This window comes from Muntiacus reevesi, chromosome 3, assembly GCF_963930625.1.
Source record: "Muntiacus reevesi chromosome 3, mMunRee1.1, whole genome shotgun sequence".
Classification (NCBI taxonomy): Eukaryota; Metazoa; Chordata; class Mammalia; order Artiodactyla; family Cervidae; genus Muntiacus; species Muntiacus reevesi.
This window is the reverse complement of record NC_089251.1, coordinates 11,626,334-11,644,505: the sequence shown is the minus strand read 5'-3', so window position 1 is coordinate 11,644,505 and position 18,172 is coordinate 11,626,334. Positions and strand designations below refer to the sequence as shown.

General features: G+C 38.5%; 1 protein-coding gene across 8 annotated transcripts in view; it reads right to left on the bottom strand.

Annotated features, from left to right (window-relative positions):
- Nucleotides 1-18,172, bottom strand: part of DENND1A (DENN domain containing 1A) — a 522,551-nt gene that overhangs the window by 249,378 nt on the left and 255,001 nt on the right. For all 8 annotated transcript variants that reach the window (XM_065928479.1, XM_065928480.1, XM_065928483.1 and 5 more), the window contains 2 exons: nt 9,317-9,397; nt 5,173-5,226 (listed from right to left, as the gene is read on the bottom strand). In XM_065928479.1, coding sequence (XP_065784551.1) covers nt 5,173-5,226; nt 9,317-9,397 — 135 coding nt within the window. The remainder of the gene's footprint in view (nt 1-5,172; nt 5,227-9,316; nt 9,398-18,172) is intronic.

The window sequence follows — 18,172 nt, the reverse complement described above, 5'->3', positions numbered from 1 at the left end:
AAACAATTACCTGACAACTCTTAATAGCAACAATGGAATTCTCTATAATCTCAGTACTTGATAATAGGTCTTCTACTACCACCTCAACTTTGTTTATTTTTGAAAGTCACAACGAGTTCATAAATCTTTTCTATATCATGGTGCATCTTTTGACAAAGCGGAGTCGGGCCAATGTTATATGTAACCGTCCATTTTAAATGCTTTCCTCGCATCATTAACCACTTGGTATGACACAGGCCAGATAATTAAGACAGGTTTGTTTAATATTCTAAAAGAAGGTCTATATGATTATCCATTAATCAAAAGTAAACTTCAAAACCTGGCCACTAAAAAAATCCCTTATACAACCAGTTTACAATGTAATTATTAATATATATCTGTTCATGATCTGTGACTTTTTTTAAAAATGCAGGTCAACAGTTTGAAATTTATAAAAATTTATGCTCATTTAATTACTGCCTGTATAAAATTCACTCCTACATGTGTTATCTTGATAGACAGAAAAAACCCTGAAGAGCAATTACACAGTGATAGTTTTTCAGTGAAAAGGAAGAAAATATTTTTACACAGAAACTGAAGAAATAATGAGAATTAACTTCAACAGGCATCTGAAAATGGAAAGAATTAATTTTCTACATTTGCTTTTCATTAACATCTTGCAGACTCACTGGCCCAAAAGCCAAGTGAAAGGAACTGTTATTTTTCCTTCTCCAGAGTGACTGCATTGCTAATTCATTCATTCTATCATTTCATAAATGTACACTGAATATCTACTCTGTTCTAGGTACAGTGTTAATTATGGAGATTCAGTGCTGAAAAAATACTGACCCCTGTCCATATGGAAGGAGAAATTAAACACATAGTCACACAATTAATTATATAATTTACACTTAGGATTAGTGATTTCTTAGGAAGGTACTGGGAGCCGTGGAGTGGAGGGCCAGGACCCAGCAGCCCTCAGTGCTAAAATCAGACTGACCCAAATGTGACTGGCTGGCGGGCTAGGGACAAGTTACTTTACATATCTGGGCTTCATTTCCTCTTCAGAGTAGGGATAACAACCACACTGTAAGGTGGCTGTGAAGATGTCATGATATAACAAACATTAATAGTACCTCATCTGATCCATGGTGGGTGTTCAACCAGTACTGCCTCCTCTGTCTCTCATGTTAACCCTGCCCTGAAATCGTCCAAAGAATATGATTATCTGGTGACAGAATCAAGTTTCATACCCCAAACCTTTTGCCCTTTTCTTTACTTGTTCTCTTAGTTCAGTATGTTCCTAAGAGGAGATAATCATATAGTATATACAACACCTTCCACATGACAGGCACGAGAGTCCTGGACTCCATTCCTTGTACCATTTCCAGTCAACGGTGGCTGCTAAGAGCCTTTCGTAGCCAAACATACACTCCATGAGAAGTGTTGATCTTCACAGCCAGGAATGTCAACAAAAACCAAGAAAAGACAAGCTCCAAGAAGTAATGCACCCTAGCCCTCCACCGCAACTCAAGAGGTTAAGGTTAGAATTAGAGGAGAGCCAAAGGATGAAGGGAAAGAAAGGATCATCAAAAGCAGTATCTCAGTTGCACCAGGCATTGAACTGGGAACTTTACATGTAATACTTCATTCGTTCCTCCCATTTTCCTTTATTAGATGAGGAGCCTAGAGAATATAAGTATCTCAAGGTCCCCAGAGTGGTAGAGCCCAGTGTCTGGCTGTCTCCAAAACTCATGTTCTTTCCACTAGCAGACTACATCATATTAACAATTCCTTCGTTATTGCTTGTTTCAATTTGCAATGCAGCAATTTAGTCATTTTAAATTAATCCTTGAAAAATCACCAAGAGAGTAAAATGCAAATTTCAACATGGCTAGAGCTCAATAGTGAGTCTATGTCAAAAATCACACAAATTGGTCCTACAAAAGTTCAGATTCTCCTTAGAGGAAAAGCTTTCCTGCTTCATTTCATACTTGAAATAGGAAAAATCATTTCTTTTCCTTTTTCCTCATAAATATCAAAAGTCAACTATACGGAGGCAGGGGGGTATAATGGAAACAAAATGCTTTGGTTCCTTACAAACCTGGGTCACTACACCCCATTTGGAAGCAGACCTTGGGCTCTAACCTCAGGCCTGTGAGCCCTGGGTCCCCACATGTAAAATGAGGCTCACGTCTACCTCTCACAGAGTAGCTGTAAGGATTTAAATGGAACCATGTATGTTAGGAGGCTGGCAGATTGTTTTTATTATTCCTGCTTAGAAACAAACAAGGCCAGTCTTTTACTGGTTTGCAAAGGAGGATTTAGAGGACAATGGGTCATACGCAGGGAATTGGTTCATTAGTGGCAAAATCAGCAGAGGGAATGCAAATTTTTTTTTTTTTTTAATGGTGGGGGCAGGGGAGGTGGCATACAGTGCAGTGCGGAAAGGAATTGGAGGTGGGGCTAAGAAGAAGATGAAGTTTTTTTTCCTATATTATTTCTAATCTCAGCAATTGTGGTTTTGAAAATTGAGAAATTACCAGGACTTTCTGGTACCTTACAGTTCTTAAGGAATTCTCAGTCCTTAAAATTAAAAAATTAAAAGATGAATTTAACTTAGGCAATGACTGTTATTATAACATTATTTACAATAGCAGAACATTAGAAACAATCTAAATGTCTGTTAATAGGTGAAGCATAGTTAAAACATGTGGGCATTTCCATGGATTTAACACATGTATTTGCTTTTCTGTCTCCTGATAGAATGCAACTCTCAGCCCTCAGTCAGGAAAAGTCACAATGATATAATTTTGAAAGGCATAAACCTCAAAGAACAGGAGAAAAGAGAGTAATGCAAGAGAGATGTCAAATTTTTTGGAAGCCAGATGTTACTAAAGAAATGGTTCTCAACCTGGGTCATTCACCCCCAGTGAACTTTTAGCAATGTCTGGAGACATTCTTAGTTGTCACAGCTGGGGATGGTGGTACCATCTTACAGTGGACAGAGCCCAGGGATGCTGTTGAACATCCTGCAACATACAAGACAACCCTAAACAGCAAAGAATGATCTGGTCCAGGGTATCAAGAGTATCAATCGAGGTTGAGAAACTAGAGAAGACTGAGTTGGCAGCCCAGAAAAGGCTGGGACCAGAGAAGAGCGCAGCAAGCATCCAGCCCAACTCACATCACAGAACTCCAGAAAAGTTCAGGAATTGGAGACATCCAGCACCTCTAAAGGCTAAGGGAAGGGTGCCAATAAAAATAAGAGTATTCAGTCACAAGACTCTCCTCTCCCAGCTCACTCAGCTAGTCAACTAGCATTTTGGCACCCTTCCTGAGAAATAAATGTTTACTTTCTGGTAACCAGAAAGACTTGGGGACATTAGGTATAGCTGAGGACAGGGGATAAATAATTAAACAAAAATAGGAGGGGTGCTTAAAGTATACATGCTAAATGTTCATATCCTATAAGCTACCACCCCACTCAGCTTCCAGAACACCAGTAATAAAGCTTACACTATTGGCAAGAGAAAACTGACTGGTCCAAAAGGAAAGATTTTGATATGATCATTAATATCTAAATAATAGCCAATTTCAATGTCTTCTCCTCTATGACCCAACCATTCCTTCAAGTAGATGAATATTTAATTTCTAGTTTTATTTCATTGTAATAAAAGACAGTGGCCTATGAAAATCTGAGTTTTCCTATTTTGAATTCATCAGTGCAATCTAGCACATAATCAATTTTTATAAATGTTCCAGATCACATCCCTGGTTTCTGCTCTTTCTATGAGACTTTTCCAGTTTAGGGGGGTTTCTTCACTGTCTATACCTTATTGACTGCTCAATAATCATCTCCTTTAAATTGCAGAAATTCTTCAAATTTTCTAGTTCCTGGTGGCTTCTTCTGCCATTAAGTGGACATTTTTCTCCTTAGTTTTATAGTTCTTCTGTCATTTCAATGAAATTTTGAGGGAGATAAAAGGTTAAATTATGGGCTCAAAGGGTAGCAAAGTATATGAGAATTCATTTTCTGGTATCAAAAAGATTAATGTTTGAATTCTAATTCTACCACTTCTTGAAATATTATTCAGCCTTAAAAAAGAAGGAAATTCTGACACGCTACAGCATGGATGAGCCACAAATGCATTATGCTAAGTGAAATAAACCAAACACAAAAGGACAAACATTATATGATTCTCCTTAAATGAGGTGTCTAGAGTAGTCAAATTCACACAGTCAGAATAGTGGTTGCCAGGTGATGGAAGGAGAAGGGAAATGAGTTGTTTAAAGAGTTGGCTTCAGCTGGGAATGATGAAAAAATTCTGGATATAGATGTTGGTGACACTTGCACAATAATGTAAATGTGTTCACCAATGAAATTATACATTTAAAAGAGGATTAAAAAAGGATTAAAACAGTAAGTTTTATGTTATGTATATTTTGCCACAACTTAAAAAAGTAATCAAGTGCCTTCATGGTGGTGGTTCTGTATTTAACTCTACACAGTACTATGTACAGTTCAAGTAAAATATTTTGAAATATGTCTTAAGACTAGACTAGATATGTGACTCAGCTTGTTCAGGGGGCAGATATTACCCTCTGCTGTCTCAGGCTCAAGTTCACTGCTAAGTTTTTAAGAGACGGGGGTGGGGGTCCTCACACTTCTATCCAAAAATCCTTTACTTTCTTAAAAGTGAATAAAAAAATGTAGTAGGAGCACAATTCTACTTCAGTATATATACCCTAATAAAGAAATCTTCATATGAGAAGTTCTTTATATAAAAGCATTTTATTTACAAGAAAAAGTAAAACCAACTCAATTCACAACAGCAAGGAAATAGCTAAGTAAATGACACAGTAAATTGAATATTACGCAGTCAAAAAAAATGATTATGAATGAAATGGCAAAATGCCATTATATAATAAGAGGTAATTCTAACTATGTAAATAATACATTCTAAAAAGACTACAATGAGACACCAATATGTTAATAGGTGAGTACTTTGCAAAGTATGAATAATGATTATTCCTTGTCTTCATACTTCTATATTTTTCAAATATTCTCTATATGGTTTTGCTTTTATAATGTATTATTTTTATAGTAGGAAAATATGTCCCTTTATTTTCCTTGAAAATTAGTAAAAAAGGAAGAATAAAAATTTAATTCACATCTGCCCAAGTACTTACATTCTCAGGGATGCTGGGAAGTTCTCTGGTATCAGGCACAGTAAAATAAGAATGCTGGAAAGAAAAACAAAAGGTATTTATTCTTGCAAAAGTATGCAACAAGCACATTATTCAGAAAACAGGTAAATGATATGAAGATAATTCCTCACTCAACTAAAGAAACAAGCATTTCACTCATAGAGAACGGTCTAAGGAATATTTTCTTTGGATAATACTGGATTAAAGCCAGATACATTAAATCACCATTTGGTAGATGGAATTCTTTTCCATGGGAGAGGAACATCTTTGGGAAATACAAAAGAACAGTTCAAAGAAGTTAAAGGCTAATTTCTCATATGACATTTTCAGGCTACTGAACACATGAAAGCTGCAGACTTCATAATTTATTGTTCATTGAGGCATGTGGGCTCTAGGGACTAAATATCACTAGGTTTACTCATGAATGGTCTTTACCAACCAAACCTTCAATTTAATTTCAGCATCTGAGATTATACTCATCTATAAATTGTGGGCCAAATCTGTCCCAAAGGCCCAAGGGATGTTAAGGACAGCTCCAGCGGAGGGACTGCTGCACTGCGACACTAGATAGCTAACAGTGGAGAATGTCTCTCAACTATGCATGCTCTCCAAGTAAGCCTCCTGACTTCCAGCGCAAATTCCAGTGAAGGGAGCTGAATCAGTGGAGTTGAAACCCTGACCTGTTCAGAGAACTTTTAAGGAGACATCTCCATGCCTGTAACAAGCATGTGTCTCTGAGTTAAATGAAAATAGGATGAACTGATGACACCTCCTCCGTGCTACTAAAGACTCAGAGAACAATGGCAAGCACGAATGGAAAGAGCTTGGTGCTGGCCAATTAAAGAAGGGATTGTGCAAAGGCCAGGAAAGGTCACATACAGAGAATGTCAGTTTAGCCATGGCCTAAGTTCAAACCTAGACCCCCAAGTGACATTTCAGGAAGTTCCCACCCCCCATTCTTGGATAACTACAAAATAAGTAAGTCTCTGGAAAAATGAGTTGCACAGGCTTCCTAAAATGAAAGGCTTCCAATAACAAAAAGGCCAACAATAACATTATAAGCTATTTTTCTAATATTTGGCAGATATTTACAAACATCTGCTACACCAAAGGCCTTACCTTCCATGTATAAAGTACCACCAGTTACTTTATAAACAGTATCTCTAATTTCCATAGGAAAAGTTAAGGAATTATCTCCATATTACAAATGGGTAAATTAAGGCTTAGAGAAGTAAAGTGACTTAAGGTCATACAGCCAGTTGGTGACAGAACTAGGACTGAAACCAGGTTTGTATAACTAGAGCTATGTTCTTTCCATGATAACGATTGTTATACCTGTGCTTTTTATGAGCAAATTATAGCTAAAGCTATTTGAATTAAATAAACTAAAAAGTAAAAAACAACAAATATTAAAAGATAACTTAAGAAAACACCCTTTGTAGTACATTATACCAAAATCTATGTCTTTGTGTCAAAACATTATAAATTAAGGATTACAATAGAGGGGACATAGGTAAACCTATGTCTGATTCATGTTGATATTTGGTAAAAACCAACACAATAAAGAAATTATCCTTCAATTAAAAATAATAATAATAATAAAAGTATTACAGTAGAGATCATGTAGCATATTCATTATGGGAAACTAATTAAGTTAATTCAAGAACAAAGATTAAAATAGTAAAAGTAAAATACAAGGTTAAATTCGACGCCATGAGATACCAAATTTTATACCAAATGGCTAGAAGGCAGTCCCAGGAAATGTTCAGTAATGGCAGTCCACGTGGTGATGAAGTCACTGAATAAGGATTAGCACAGTGAGGGAGAAAGGACTGGAACTGCAGAGTCAGCCACTTAATAGTTATGTGATCGTAGGCAATTCCACTTAATAGCTCAGAAGCTATTTTTTTTTTAACCTGTGAATGGGAACTGTTCAGAACTGTTGTGAAGAATAAATGTTTTATATGTGACGTATCTAGCATTCCATCAATGGTATTTTAATAGAAAATTATTATCACCATTCTCAATTGTTAGTTTATATTCCAATTTTTCTCAATCACCTACAGCAGACACATAGAAACACTCTCTTGTGACTAAAGACAAAAAGTCCAAGACTGTCATTTTATCATCTTTTCAGGCTTTACAATCTAGATGAGACTAACTCTTCAGAAATGAAACACATAGAGAGGAATTCCTTGTGAACAGGAAAAAGAAAATATCTGCCTTTACAAATGCAACAGATTGTAAATAGTGAGCCCATGCAATCCCAAAACCAAGTAGTCCCCAGGCTGTCCTTTGAGATTCTGTCTTGCTCCATCGCCCATGAAATGCTGGGACCAGAGGAGGTCAGAAACATTCCTAGAAACCACTGGCATGAAACAGCTGCACCTTCCAACAGTTCTTCCTGCCCTGGCAATGGCTTGTCCTTGAGGCCTGGCAGCCGCTCAGGGGAAGGAGAGGCCCTTCCTCCCCAGCAGCTGGTGACCCAGCCCGGCTACTCCCCAGCTACCTGTCAGATGTCATTACAGACTGAAGTAGTGAGATCAAGCTGCTTAGGAAAAGGGACAGAGACAAAGGCAAGGTTGCTTAGCTATGCAGCAAGGAGTGGGGCAGGTTTAAAGCTCATTTCTTCATCTTTTTCAGATATTCTTCCCTACACAGTATTTCTTGGAAAAGACTTCTTTCCCTCCTCTGCTCCATTACAATGAGCAAAAGCCTCTACCAGTTCCTTCTTTCCTTCCTTTCTTTCAACATTCATGGCCTAGTGGGAAAAAACATAGGCTTGGGTTTAAAAGCCCCAATCTCACTGATTAACCATACGACCTTGGATGGGCAAGTATCTTTTCCTCTCTAAGTCTTAACTATGAAATAAGAAGGCCAATATCTATTTTCAGAGTTGTTTTAAACATTAGAGATACATACTTGGCATAAATTATGAACTTGGTATATAGTAGATGTATTATTAGTTATTGGCAGTAATACTGCTTTCAATGTGATCATCATAAAAAACCTTTCCATGTTCATTTTCTTTAAGAGGGCAAATACTGAGATAATTACCACTGACTATCAACACTGTACCTGCTTCTAGTGAAGCTGAAAGACAAAACTTTTTAAACATTCAGACCCCACAACATTGGGGAAAATAGCCCCTGGATGATCAGTAGCTGGCCAGAGTGTCCATCTGAGAATTCTGAAGAAGATCGTGACTAGCATTTGACCCAGAGAATTGCAGTAACTAAAATATGCAAAAAAAAAAAAAAAGAAAGAAAGAAAAAACGCCTTCTTATCTGACACCTTATCTGATAGATGAGGAAATTGAGGTCCATGAGGTTAAAGGTTTTGATTAAGATCTCTCAGGTCATTGGCAAAACTATGACTTGGGGGTTGAAATCTCCCAATTTATAATCCAGAGGCCTTTCTACCCAGACCACATAGCACGTATATAAGAGAGTTCAAGGAAACAATCTGGCCAGGAATTGTGCTAGGCAGTCTCCATTCCCATCCTCCAGAGTGGGCGTTCAGTCCAGTGGGGGAGACAGGAAAACAGGTTGTTCCAAAGTGTTGTGACTAAGTACTGCAAAGTGTACAAGATGCTTGGGACAAAAAAAGAAAACCTTACCTAAGCTTTTGGGGGTGTGAGGGGGGGATTTCGCTGGAATAAAAATTTGAGTTGAGTTCTGAAGGATGAGTATGGGTTACCCTGGGTTAAACAGGGGAAAGGTGGTATTGAAGGTTTGGGGAAGCAGGATGGGCTTCAGCAAAGGCACAGACACAGCAGTGTTATGCGGGGCACGGTGGAGGGGGCGAAGCATGAGGCAGGGAGCCCCAGGACAGGGGTTGAGGAGGCAAGGGTCGGCTGTCCCATTCCAAGCCCAGCACCTGTCATCCAGGAGATGCTAGTGATGGAGTGACAGCCAGGAAGAGAGGAGCATGGGGGCATTTGGGAACACTTTCTCATGAAATCCTAGAGAAAGAAAGAAATACAACTCCCTGGCCTGTCTTGAGATCTCAGAGTATTTGGGGGTGGGGAAGGTACATATGACAAAAAGACAATCTCATTTGACTCTTTCTTATTGTTAATAATGGAATGGTTCTCAGTGATTGCTAATATTCTGCCCCCACTTACCACACTGAGATGAACAGACACTCCGGGGTCAGGGATAGGAAGTTTGTACAGAGTTTCGAGAAGCTCATTCCACTGACTCTCCTGAAAGAAATAAAAGGCTTAAGTAACAAAGGCAAGACTGAGCCCTTAGTCAGAGACCTGCAGGGAGGTCTGGGCACACAGTGAACTATGGGCCCTCATGACTGAGGGGGCTGGGGAGGTGCTGGCCCCACAACAGAAATAGGTTTGATATTCAAGTAGAGTTGGACAAAAGACAGTGCTTATGGCTCAATAAAAGAACCAAATAGATCCTCCCACACCAAGTTTGACATTTTCTACTCAGTGAGACACCTACCATGACCGCCTTTTATGGATCATATACCATAAGCTCTCAGCAAATCTATCCTCTCAACTCCATAGCAACAACTTTTAAATGCAAACAATCCCAGCTTACAGGGCGGGGGTGGTAGGGAGAAATAACGATGACACTATAGATCTTGTCTTTATCATCATTACCCTCAATTAATTTTATTGAGTGTTCACCAGATACACACAGCAGCCTCCAATTATGGAAAGTTAAAAATGAACTACTACAACAGCATGCAATAGAGGATGGTGGCTGTGCATTTTAATTAGTGAAATCGAGCCACAGGATGAAACATAAAGCAGTACAAATTATGCGATTGAAAACAGATTCACCTTTAAAATGCTCAAAAGAACATTGCTTACAGAATCATCCCAAAGCTATTTCTCCCACCCTGCGGAAATCCCTACGCTGATGAAATAGTAATAAACTTACATTTGTACCCATTTGGTAGCTGCTTTCAGCCTCACAGCTACCTCACTTTACAGACTGAAAACTAAGGCTCCGAAGGGTAAAGCAACTTGGCTCACATCAGCCAGCTGGGAACTGCACAGCCAGAAGCTAACAACAGGTTTTCTGTGTTCAAACCCAGAGCCCTCGCTGCTGTTCACAGCTGTCTTTATTAGTGAATTTAAAGGAGAGGAAAAAGAGGATAAGCCCAAATTAAAATCATGTTTTCAATCTGAATTCATAAATTACTCAAATTTCTCAGAGGGTAGGAATGAACATGTGCAGGCACACAAGTTTAATTTTGCTTTGAAACAATCTCAAACTTAAACAGAAGAATTTTAGGACACTACGAAAAAAAAAGAAAACCTTTATTTTCTATTTGAGGGTGGATTACCAATATTATGCCCTGTCATCCATAAACACCAAGGATATTCTCCTACATAACCACAATCAGGAAATTAACACTGAAACAACATTATCATCTAATCCTCAGATCCTACCAAATGTTGCCAATTGTGCCAATAATGTCTTTAGTAGCAAAATAATCCAGTTCAGAAACAAGTGCTGCCTTCAGTTGCTGCAACTCTAGTTTCCATCAGTCAAAACAGTTCCTACATTTGTAAGAACTTGACAGTGAAACCAATCACTTTGTACAATAATGCTCACTTGTCTGATGTTTTCTACTGATTCAGATTTCAATTCATCCCATTTCTGCTGAGGCTCACTTTAATCATTTGATTAATTCATCTGATGTCCCTACTGTAAGATCACTCATTCTCCCTGTGTTGAGTAAGCACTTTGTGAAGCAATACTTTGTCTAAATAACACATTCCCCTTTTAATTTATCTATTTACTTATTTATATTAGTATGCACACAAGGTCTCCTGTTTTATTCAATGGGTTATAATCCTTTGGTATTATTATTTGTTCTGATGCTCAGATTGTCCCAGATATGACCAGTGGAAATCCTTTGCTCCTTCAAACTCACTTTTGTGTCTTTCTGGCGTTTTTACATCATTTTTTTAGATTTTAATTTCTTATAATTTTTCGCTTTATTACTGTTTGAAACAAAGTAGTGACTCTAACATCATGAACAATTAAATAAGGAAGCAGGACTGCAGAGTAGAGAAGATAAATAATTTCCACAAAGCAGAAAAAAAAAAAAAAGGAACTTTATTCAGTGAGATCTCTATGACCAACATGATCAACAAATTTTGAACTGCAATTTCACTCTATGTGTTTAACCAATTATTCTTCTGGCTCAGCTTTATTTATTTATTTTTGGGCAATAGTATACAAAGTTTTTTATTTGTATTTTTAAATTAATTTTTATTGGAGTATTATAGTTGCTTTACAATGTTGTGTTAGTTAGCAAGTGAATCAGTTATATGTAAACATATAGCCCCTATTTTTTTTATTTTCCTTCCCGTTTAGGTCATCACACAGAGCACTGAGTACAGTTCCCTGTGCAGTAGGTTCTTATTAGTTATCTAACTTCTGCATAGTAGTGTATATTTATCAATCCCAATCACCCAGTTCATCTCACCCTCCCTTCCCTGCATTGGTATCCATACGTTTGTTCTCTACAACTGTGTCTCTATTTCTGCTTTACAAATAAGTTCATCTGTACCATTTTTCTAGATTTCATATACAAGCAATATTACATATTTGTCTTTCTTTCTGACTTAATTCACTCTGCATGAAATAAGTATCTAGATCCATTCACGTCTCTGCAAATGACACAATTTAGCTCCTTTTTATGGCTGAGCAATATTCCACTGTATACATGTATGACATCTTCATCTATACCTCTGCTGATGGACATTTGGGTTGTTTTCATGTCCTGGCTATTGTAAATAGTGCTACAATGAACACTAGGGTGCATGTATCTTTTTCAAGTATGGCTTCCTCTGGGTATATGCCCAAGAATGGAATTGCTGGGTCATATGGTAGTTCTATTTTTAGTATTTTAATGAAACTCCATACTGTTCTCCATGGATTTCCCAGGTGGCGCTAGTGGTAATGAATCCATCTGCCAACGCAGAAAATGCAAGAGACATGGGTTCAATCCCTGGGTCAGAACTATCCCCTGAAGTAGGAAATGGCAGCCCACTCCAGTATTCTTGCCTGGAAAATTCCAGAGACATAAGCACCTGGTGGGCTACAGTTCATGGGGCCGCAAAGCGTTGAACACGACCGAGCACATATTGCTCTCCATGGTGGCTATACCAACTACATTCCCAACAACAGTGTGGGAGAATTTCCTTTTCTCCACAGCCTCTCCGGCATCTACTGCATGTAGATTTTTTTAAAAAATATTTCATTTATTCAGCTGTACTGGGTCTTAATTGCAGCAAGCAGGATCTAGTTCCCTGACCAGGGATCACACCCAGGTCCCCTGCACTGGGAGCAAGGAGTCTTAGCCACTGGACCACCAGGGAAATCCCTGTAGATTTTCAGATGATGGTTATTCTGACCAGTATGAGGTGATACCTCATTGGCATTCATTTGATTTGATTGTTATTCATTTCTCTAATAATTAGTGATGCTGAGCATCTTTTCATGTATTTGTTGGCCATCCTAATGTCTTCTTTGGAGAAATGTCTATTTAGGTCTTCAGCCTATTTTTTTCTATTGGGCTGTTTGGTTTTTTAATACTTAGCTGCATAAACTGTTTGTATATTTTGAAGATAAATCCCTTATCAGCTGCTTTATTTGCAAACATTTCCCCCCATTCTGAGGGTGGTCTTTTAATCTTGTTTATGATTTCCTTTGCTGTGCAAAAGCTTTTAAGTTTAATTAGGTCCCATTTGTTTATTTTTATTTTCATTTACATTATTCTAGGAGGTGGGTCAAAAAAAGATCTTGCTGTGATTTATGTCAAAGAGTGCCGAAGAGTGCCCTGCCTATGTTTTCCTCTAAGAGTGTCCAGCATTATATTTAGGTCTTTAATCCATTTTTAGTTTATTTTTGTGTATGGTGTTAGGGAGTGTTCTAACACATTCTTTAACATGAAGCTGTCCAGTTTTCCCAGCATCACTTATTCAAAAGACTGTCTTTTACCCCCTGTATTTCCTTGCCCCTGATGTCATAGACTAGGTGACCACAGGAGTATGGGTTTACCTCTGAGCTTTCTATCCTGCTCCATTGATCTATAATTCTGCTTTTGTTCCAGTATCATGCTGCCTTGATTACTGTAGCTTTGTAGTAAGGTCTGAAGTCAGGGAGCCTCATTCCTCTAGCTCCATTTTTCTTTCTCCAGATCGCTTTGGCTATTTGGGATCTCTTTTGTTTCCATACAAATTGTAAAAAATTTTGTTCTTATTCTGTGGAAAATGCCACAGGTTATTTGATAGGGATTGCACTGAATCTATAGATTGCTTTGGGTAGAAGAGTCTTTTTCATAATATTGAGTCTTCCAATCCAAGAATATGGTATATCTCTCCATTTGTGTCATCTTTGACTTCTTTCATCAGCGTCTTAAGTTTTCTAGGTACAGTCTTTTGCCTCCTTAGGTAGGTTTATTCCTAGGTCTTTTATTCTTTTTGTTGCAATGATAAATGGGATTGTTGCCTTAATTTCTCTTTCTGATCTTGTTAGTGTATAGGGATGCAAGAGATTTCTGTGTATTAATTTTTTATCCTGCAACTTTACCAAATTGATTGATTAGCTCTAGTAGTTTTCTGGTGGCATCTTTAGGATTCTCTATGTATAGTATCGTGCCATCTGCAAACAGTGACAGTTTTACTACTTCTTTTCCAGTTGGGTTCCTTTTTAAGATTACTTTTTCTTCTCTGATTGCCATGGTAGGACTTCTAAAACTATGTTGAATAAGAGTGATTAGAGTGGATACCCTTGTCTTGTTTCTGATCTTAAGAAACGCTTTCAACTTTTCCCCACTGAAAACGATGGTTGCTGTGGGTTTGTCTTATATGGCCTTTTAAGGTAGGTAGGTTCTTTTTATGCCCTCTTTCTGGAGAGTTTTTATCATAAATGTGTGTTGAATTTTGTAAAAAGCTTTTTCTGCATCTATTGGGATGGTCATATGGTTTTTATTTTTCAGTCTGTTATTATGGTGTATCACTTAACTGATTTGTATGTATTGAAGAATTCTTGCATCTCTGGGATAAATTCCACTTGATCATGGTGCATTGGTAGTTTGCTAATATTTTGTGGAGGATTTTTGCATCTATGTTTCTTGGTGATATTGGCCCGTAATTTTCTTTTTTTGTGATATCTTCGTCTGGTTTGGGTATCAGGGTGATTGATGGTGGCCTTGCAGAGTAAGCCTGGGAGTTGTCCCTCCTTCTGTAATTTTCCGGAAGTTAGAGAAGGTATTAGCTCTTCTCTAAATAAATATTTACTGGAAGGACTGATGCTGAAGCTGAAACTCCGATACTTTGGCCACCTCATGTGAAGAGTTGACTCATTGGAAAAGACCCTGATGCTGGGAAGGATTGGGGGCAGGAGGAGAAGGGGATGACAGAGGATGAGATGGCTGGATGGCATCACCAACTCGATGGACATGAGTTTGAGTAAACTCCGGGAATTGGTGATGGACAGGGAGGCCTGGCGTGCTGCGATTCATGGGGCCGCAAAGAGTCGGACACGACTGAGCGACTGAACTGAACTGAACTGAGCTGAAATGTTTGATAGGATTTACCTGTGGAGCCATCGGGTCCCAGACTTCTGTTTGTTGGAAGATTTTTAATCACAGTTTCAATTTCATTACTTGTGATTAGACTACTCATATTTTCTATTTCTTCCTGGTTTAAGTCTTGGGAGGTTTGTCCCTTTCTTCCAGGTAGTCCATTTTATTGGCATATAGTTGCTTGTAGTAGTCTCTTACAATCCTTTGTATTTCTGCAGTGTCAACTGTAATTTTTTTCATTTCTAGTTTTACTGATTTGAGTCCTTTGCCTTTTATTCTTGATGAGTCTGGCTAAAGGTTTATTAATTTTATTTATCGTCTCAAAGAAACAGTGTTTAGTTTCGCTGATTGTTGCTATCATTTTTCTTCTTTTCCATTTCCATTTCATTCTGCTCTGATCTTTATGATTCCTTTGCTTCTATTAATGAGGGCTTTTTGTTTTTCTTTCTCCAGCTGCTTTAGGTATAACCTTAGGTTGTTCAAGATTTTTCTTTTTCTTTTTTTTTTTGGTGGAACTGTATTGCTATACACTTCCCTCTTAGAACTGCTTCTGCTGCATCCCACAGGTTTTGGGTGGTGTTTTCATTACCATTTGTTTCTAAGCATTTTTAAAATGTCCTCTCTGATGTCTTCAGGGATCCACTGGTTATCTAGTAGCATGTTGTTCAGCCTCCATGTATTTGTGTTTTTCACAGGTCTTTTTTTTTTTACTATGCAAGTGTGACAGTCGCTCAGTCGTGTCCAACTCTTTCTGACCCCCTGGGCTATACAGTCCGTGGAATTCTCCAGGTCAGAATACTGGAGTATTGAATACTGAATACCTCAGTTCCCTTCTCCAGGGGATCTTCCCAACCCAGGGATCGAACCCAGGTCTCCCATATTGCAGGCCAATTCTTTACCAGCTGAGCCACAAGGGAAGCCTTAAACCTGATTTCTAATCTCACAGGGTTGTGGTCATGCTTGATACGATTTCAATTTTAATACATTTACTGAGGCTTTATAGTAAAATAAATTTAAAACAATTTTTTTCCCAAGGCTTAGTTTGTGACCTAAGATGTTATCTATCCTGGAGAATGTTCTGTGAGCACTTGAGAAGAAACTATATTCTGCAGCTTTTGGATGGAATGTCTATAAATATCAATTAAGTCTATCTGGCCTAATGTATCATTAAAAGCTTCTGCTTCCGTATGAATTTTCTGTCTGGATGATTTGTCCATTGCTGTAGGTAGGGTGTTAAAGTCCACCATGGTTATTGTTACAGTCGATTTCCCCTTTTATGTCTGTTAGTGTTGGTCTTATATATTGAGGTGTTCCTATGTTCGGTGCACAAATATTTAAAATGGTTATATCTTCTTTTTGGATTGATCCCTTGATCATTATGTAGTGTTCTTCCTTGTCTCTTGTAAGAGTCTTTATTTTAAATTCTATTTTGTCTGATATGAGTATTGCTACTCCAGCTTTCTTTTGACTTCTATTTGCATATGGTATCTTTTTCCATCCCCCTACTTTCACTCTACATGTGTCCCTAGTTCTGAAGTACAGTCTCTTGTAGACTGCATATAGATATATAGTTCATGTCCTTTTATCCATTCAGCCAGACTCTGTCTTTTGGTTGGAGCACTTAAAACATTTACATTTAAGGTATTTATCTATACATATGTTCCTACTGCCATTTTCTTAATTATTTTGGTTGTGTTTTGTAGAGTTTTTTCTTCTCTTATATTTCCCTCTTAAAGAAGTTCCTTTAGCACGTATTATAAAGCTGGTTTGGTGTGCTGAATTCTCTTAGCTTTTGCTTATCTGTACAGTTTTTCATTTCTCCATCAAATCTGAATGAGATCCTTATTGGGTAGAGTAATCTTGCTGTGTGTTTAGTCACTCAGTCATGTCTGACTTTCTGTGACCCCATGGACTGCAGTCTGCCAGGCTCCTTTGTCCATGGGGATCCTCCAGGCAAGGATACTGGAGTGGATTGCTATGCCCTCCTCCAGAGGGTCTTCCCAACCCAAGCCACATTGCAGGTGGATTCTTTACTGACTGAGCCACCAGAGAAGCCTAAGAATGCTGGAGTGGGTAGCCTATCCCTTCTCCAGAGGATCTTTTAACCCAGGAATCAAACCAGGGTCTCCTGCATTGCAAGTATATTCTTTATCAGCTGAGCTACCAGGGAAATCTTGGTAGTAGGTTTTTCCTTTCATCATTTTAAATATAGCCTTCCACTCCCTTCTGGCCTGCATGCTGCTGCTGCTGCTAAGTCGCTTCAGTCGTGTCCGACTCTGTGCGACCCCACAGACGGCAGCCCACCAGGTTCCCCCATCCCTGGGATTCTCCAGGCAAGAACACTGGAGTGGGTTGCATTTCCTTCTCCAATGCATGAAAGTGAAAAGTGAAAGTGAAGTCACTCAGTCATGTCCGACTCTTAGCGACCCCATGGACTGCAGCCCACCAGGCTCCTCTGTCCATGGGATTTTCCAAGCAAGAGTACTGGAGCGGGGTGTCATTGCCTTCTCCGTCTGGCCTGCATAGTTTCTGCTAAAAAATCTTATGGGGAATTGCCCTGTATGTTATTTGCTGCTTTTAATGTATTTTCATTGTATTTAATTTTTGCTAGCATGTTTCCCCATGGATTTATCTTGTACAAGACTTTCTGCAATTCCTGGACTTGAGTGACTATTTCCTTTCCCATGTTAGGGAAGTTTTTGACTCTAATTTTCAAATATTTTCTCAAACCGTTTCTCTTCTTCTTCTGGAATCCCTACAAATCAAATGCTGCTGTTGCATTTAATGTTGTCACAGAGGTCTCTGAGACTGTCCTCATTTCTTTTCATTCTTTTTTCTTCATTCTGCTCTGCAGCAGTATTTCCACCATTCTATCTTCCAGCTCATTTATCCATTCTTCTGCTCAGTTAGTCCGTTATTGATTCCTTCCAGTGTATTTTTCATTTCAGTTATTGCATTGTTCATCCGTGATTATTCTTTAGTTTACTTCTAGGTCCTTGTTATCTTGTTGTTCCATGCCTCTATTCTATTTCTGAGATCTTGGATCATCTTTATTATAATACTCTGAATTCTTTTTCAATTAGATTGTCTATTTCCTTCCTTCATTTACTTGGTCCTTTGGGTTTTTACCTAGCTCCTTCATCTGCAATATTTTTTCTGTTATCTCAATTTGTCTAACTTACTGTGCTTGCAGTCTCCTTTCTGATGGCTATAGGGTCACAGTTTCTCTTGCTTCTGGTTTCTGTCCTCCAGTGGGTCAGGTTGGTCCAGGAGCTTGTGTAGGCTTCCTGGTGTGAGGGACCAGGGCCTGTGCTCCAGTAGGCCGGGCTGAGTCCTGTCACTCTGATGGTAAGGGTTACATTAGGGGGGTGTGTTTTGGGGTGTCTGTGAGCTTACTATGACTTTAAGCACC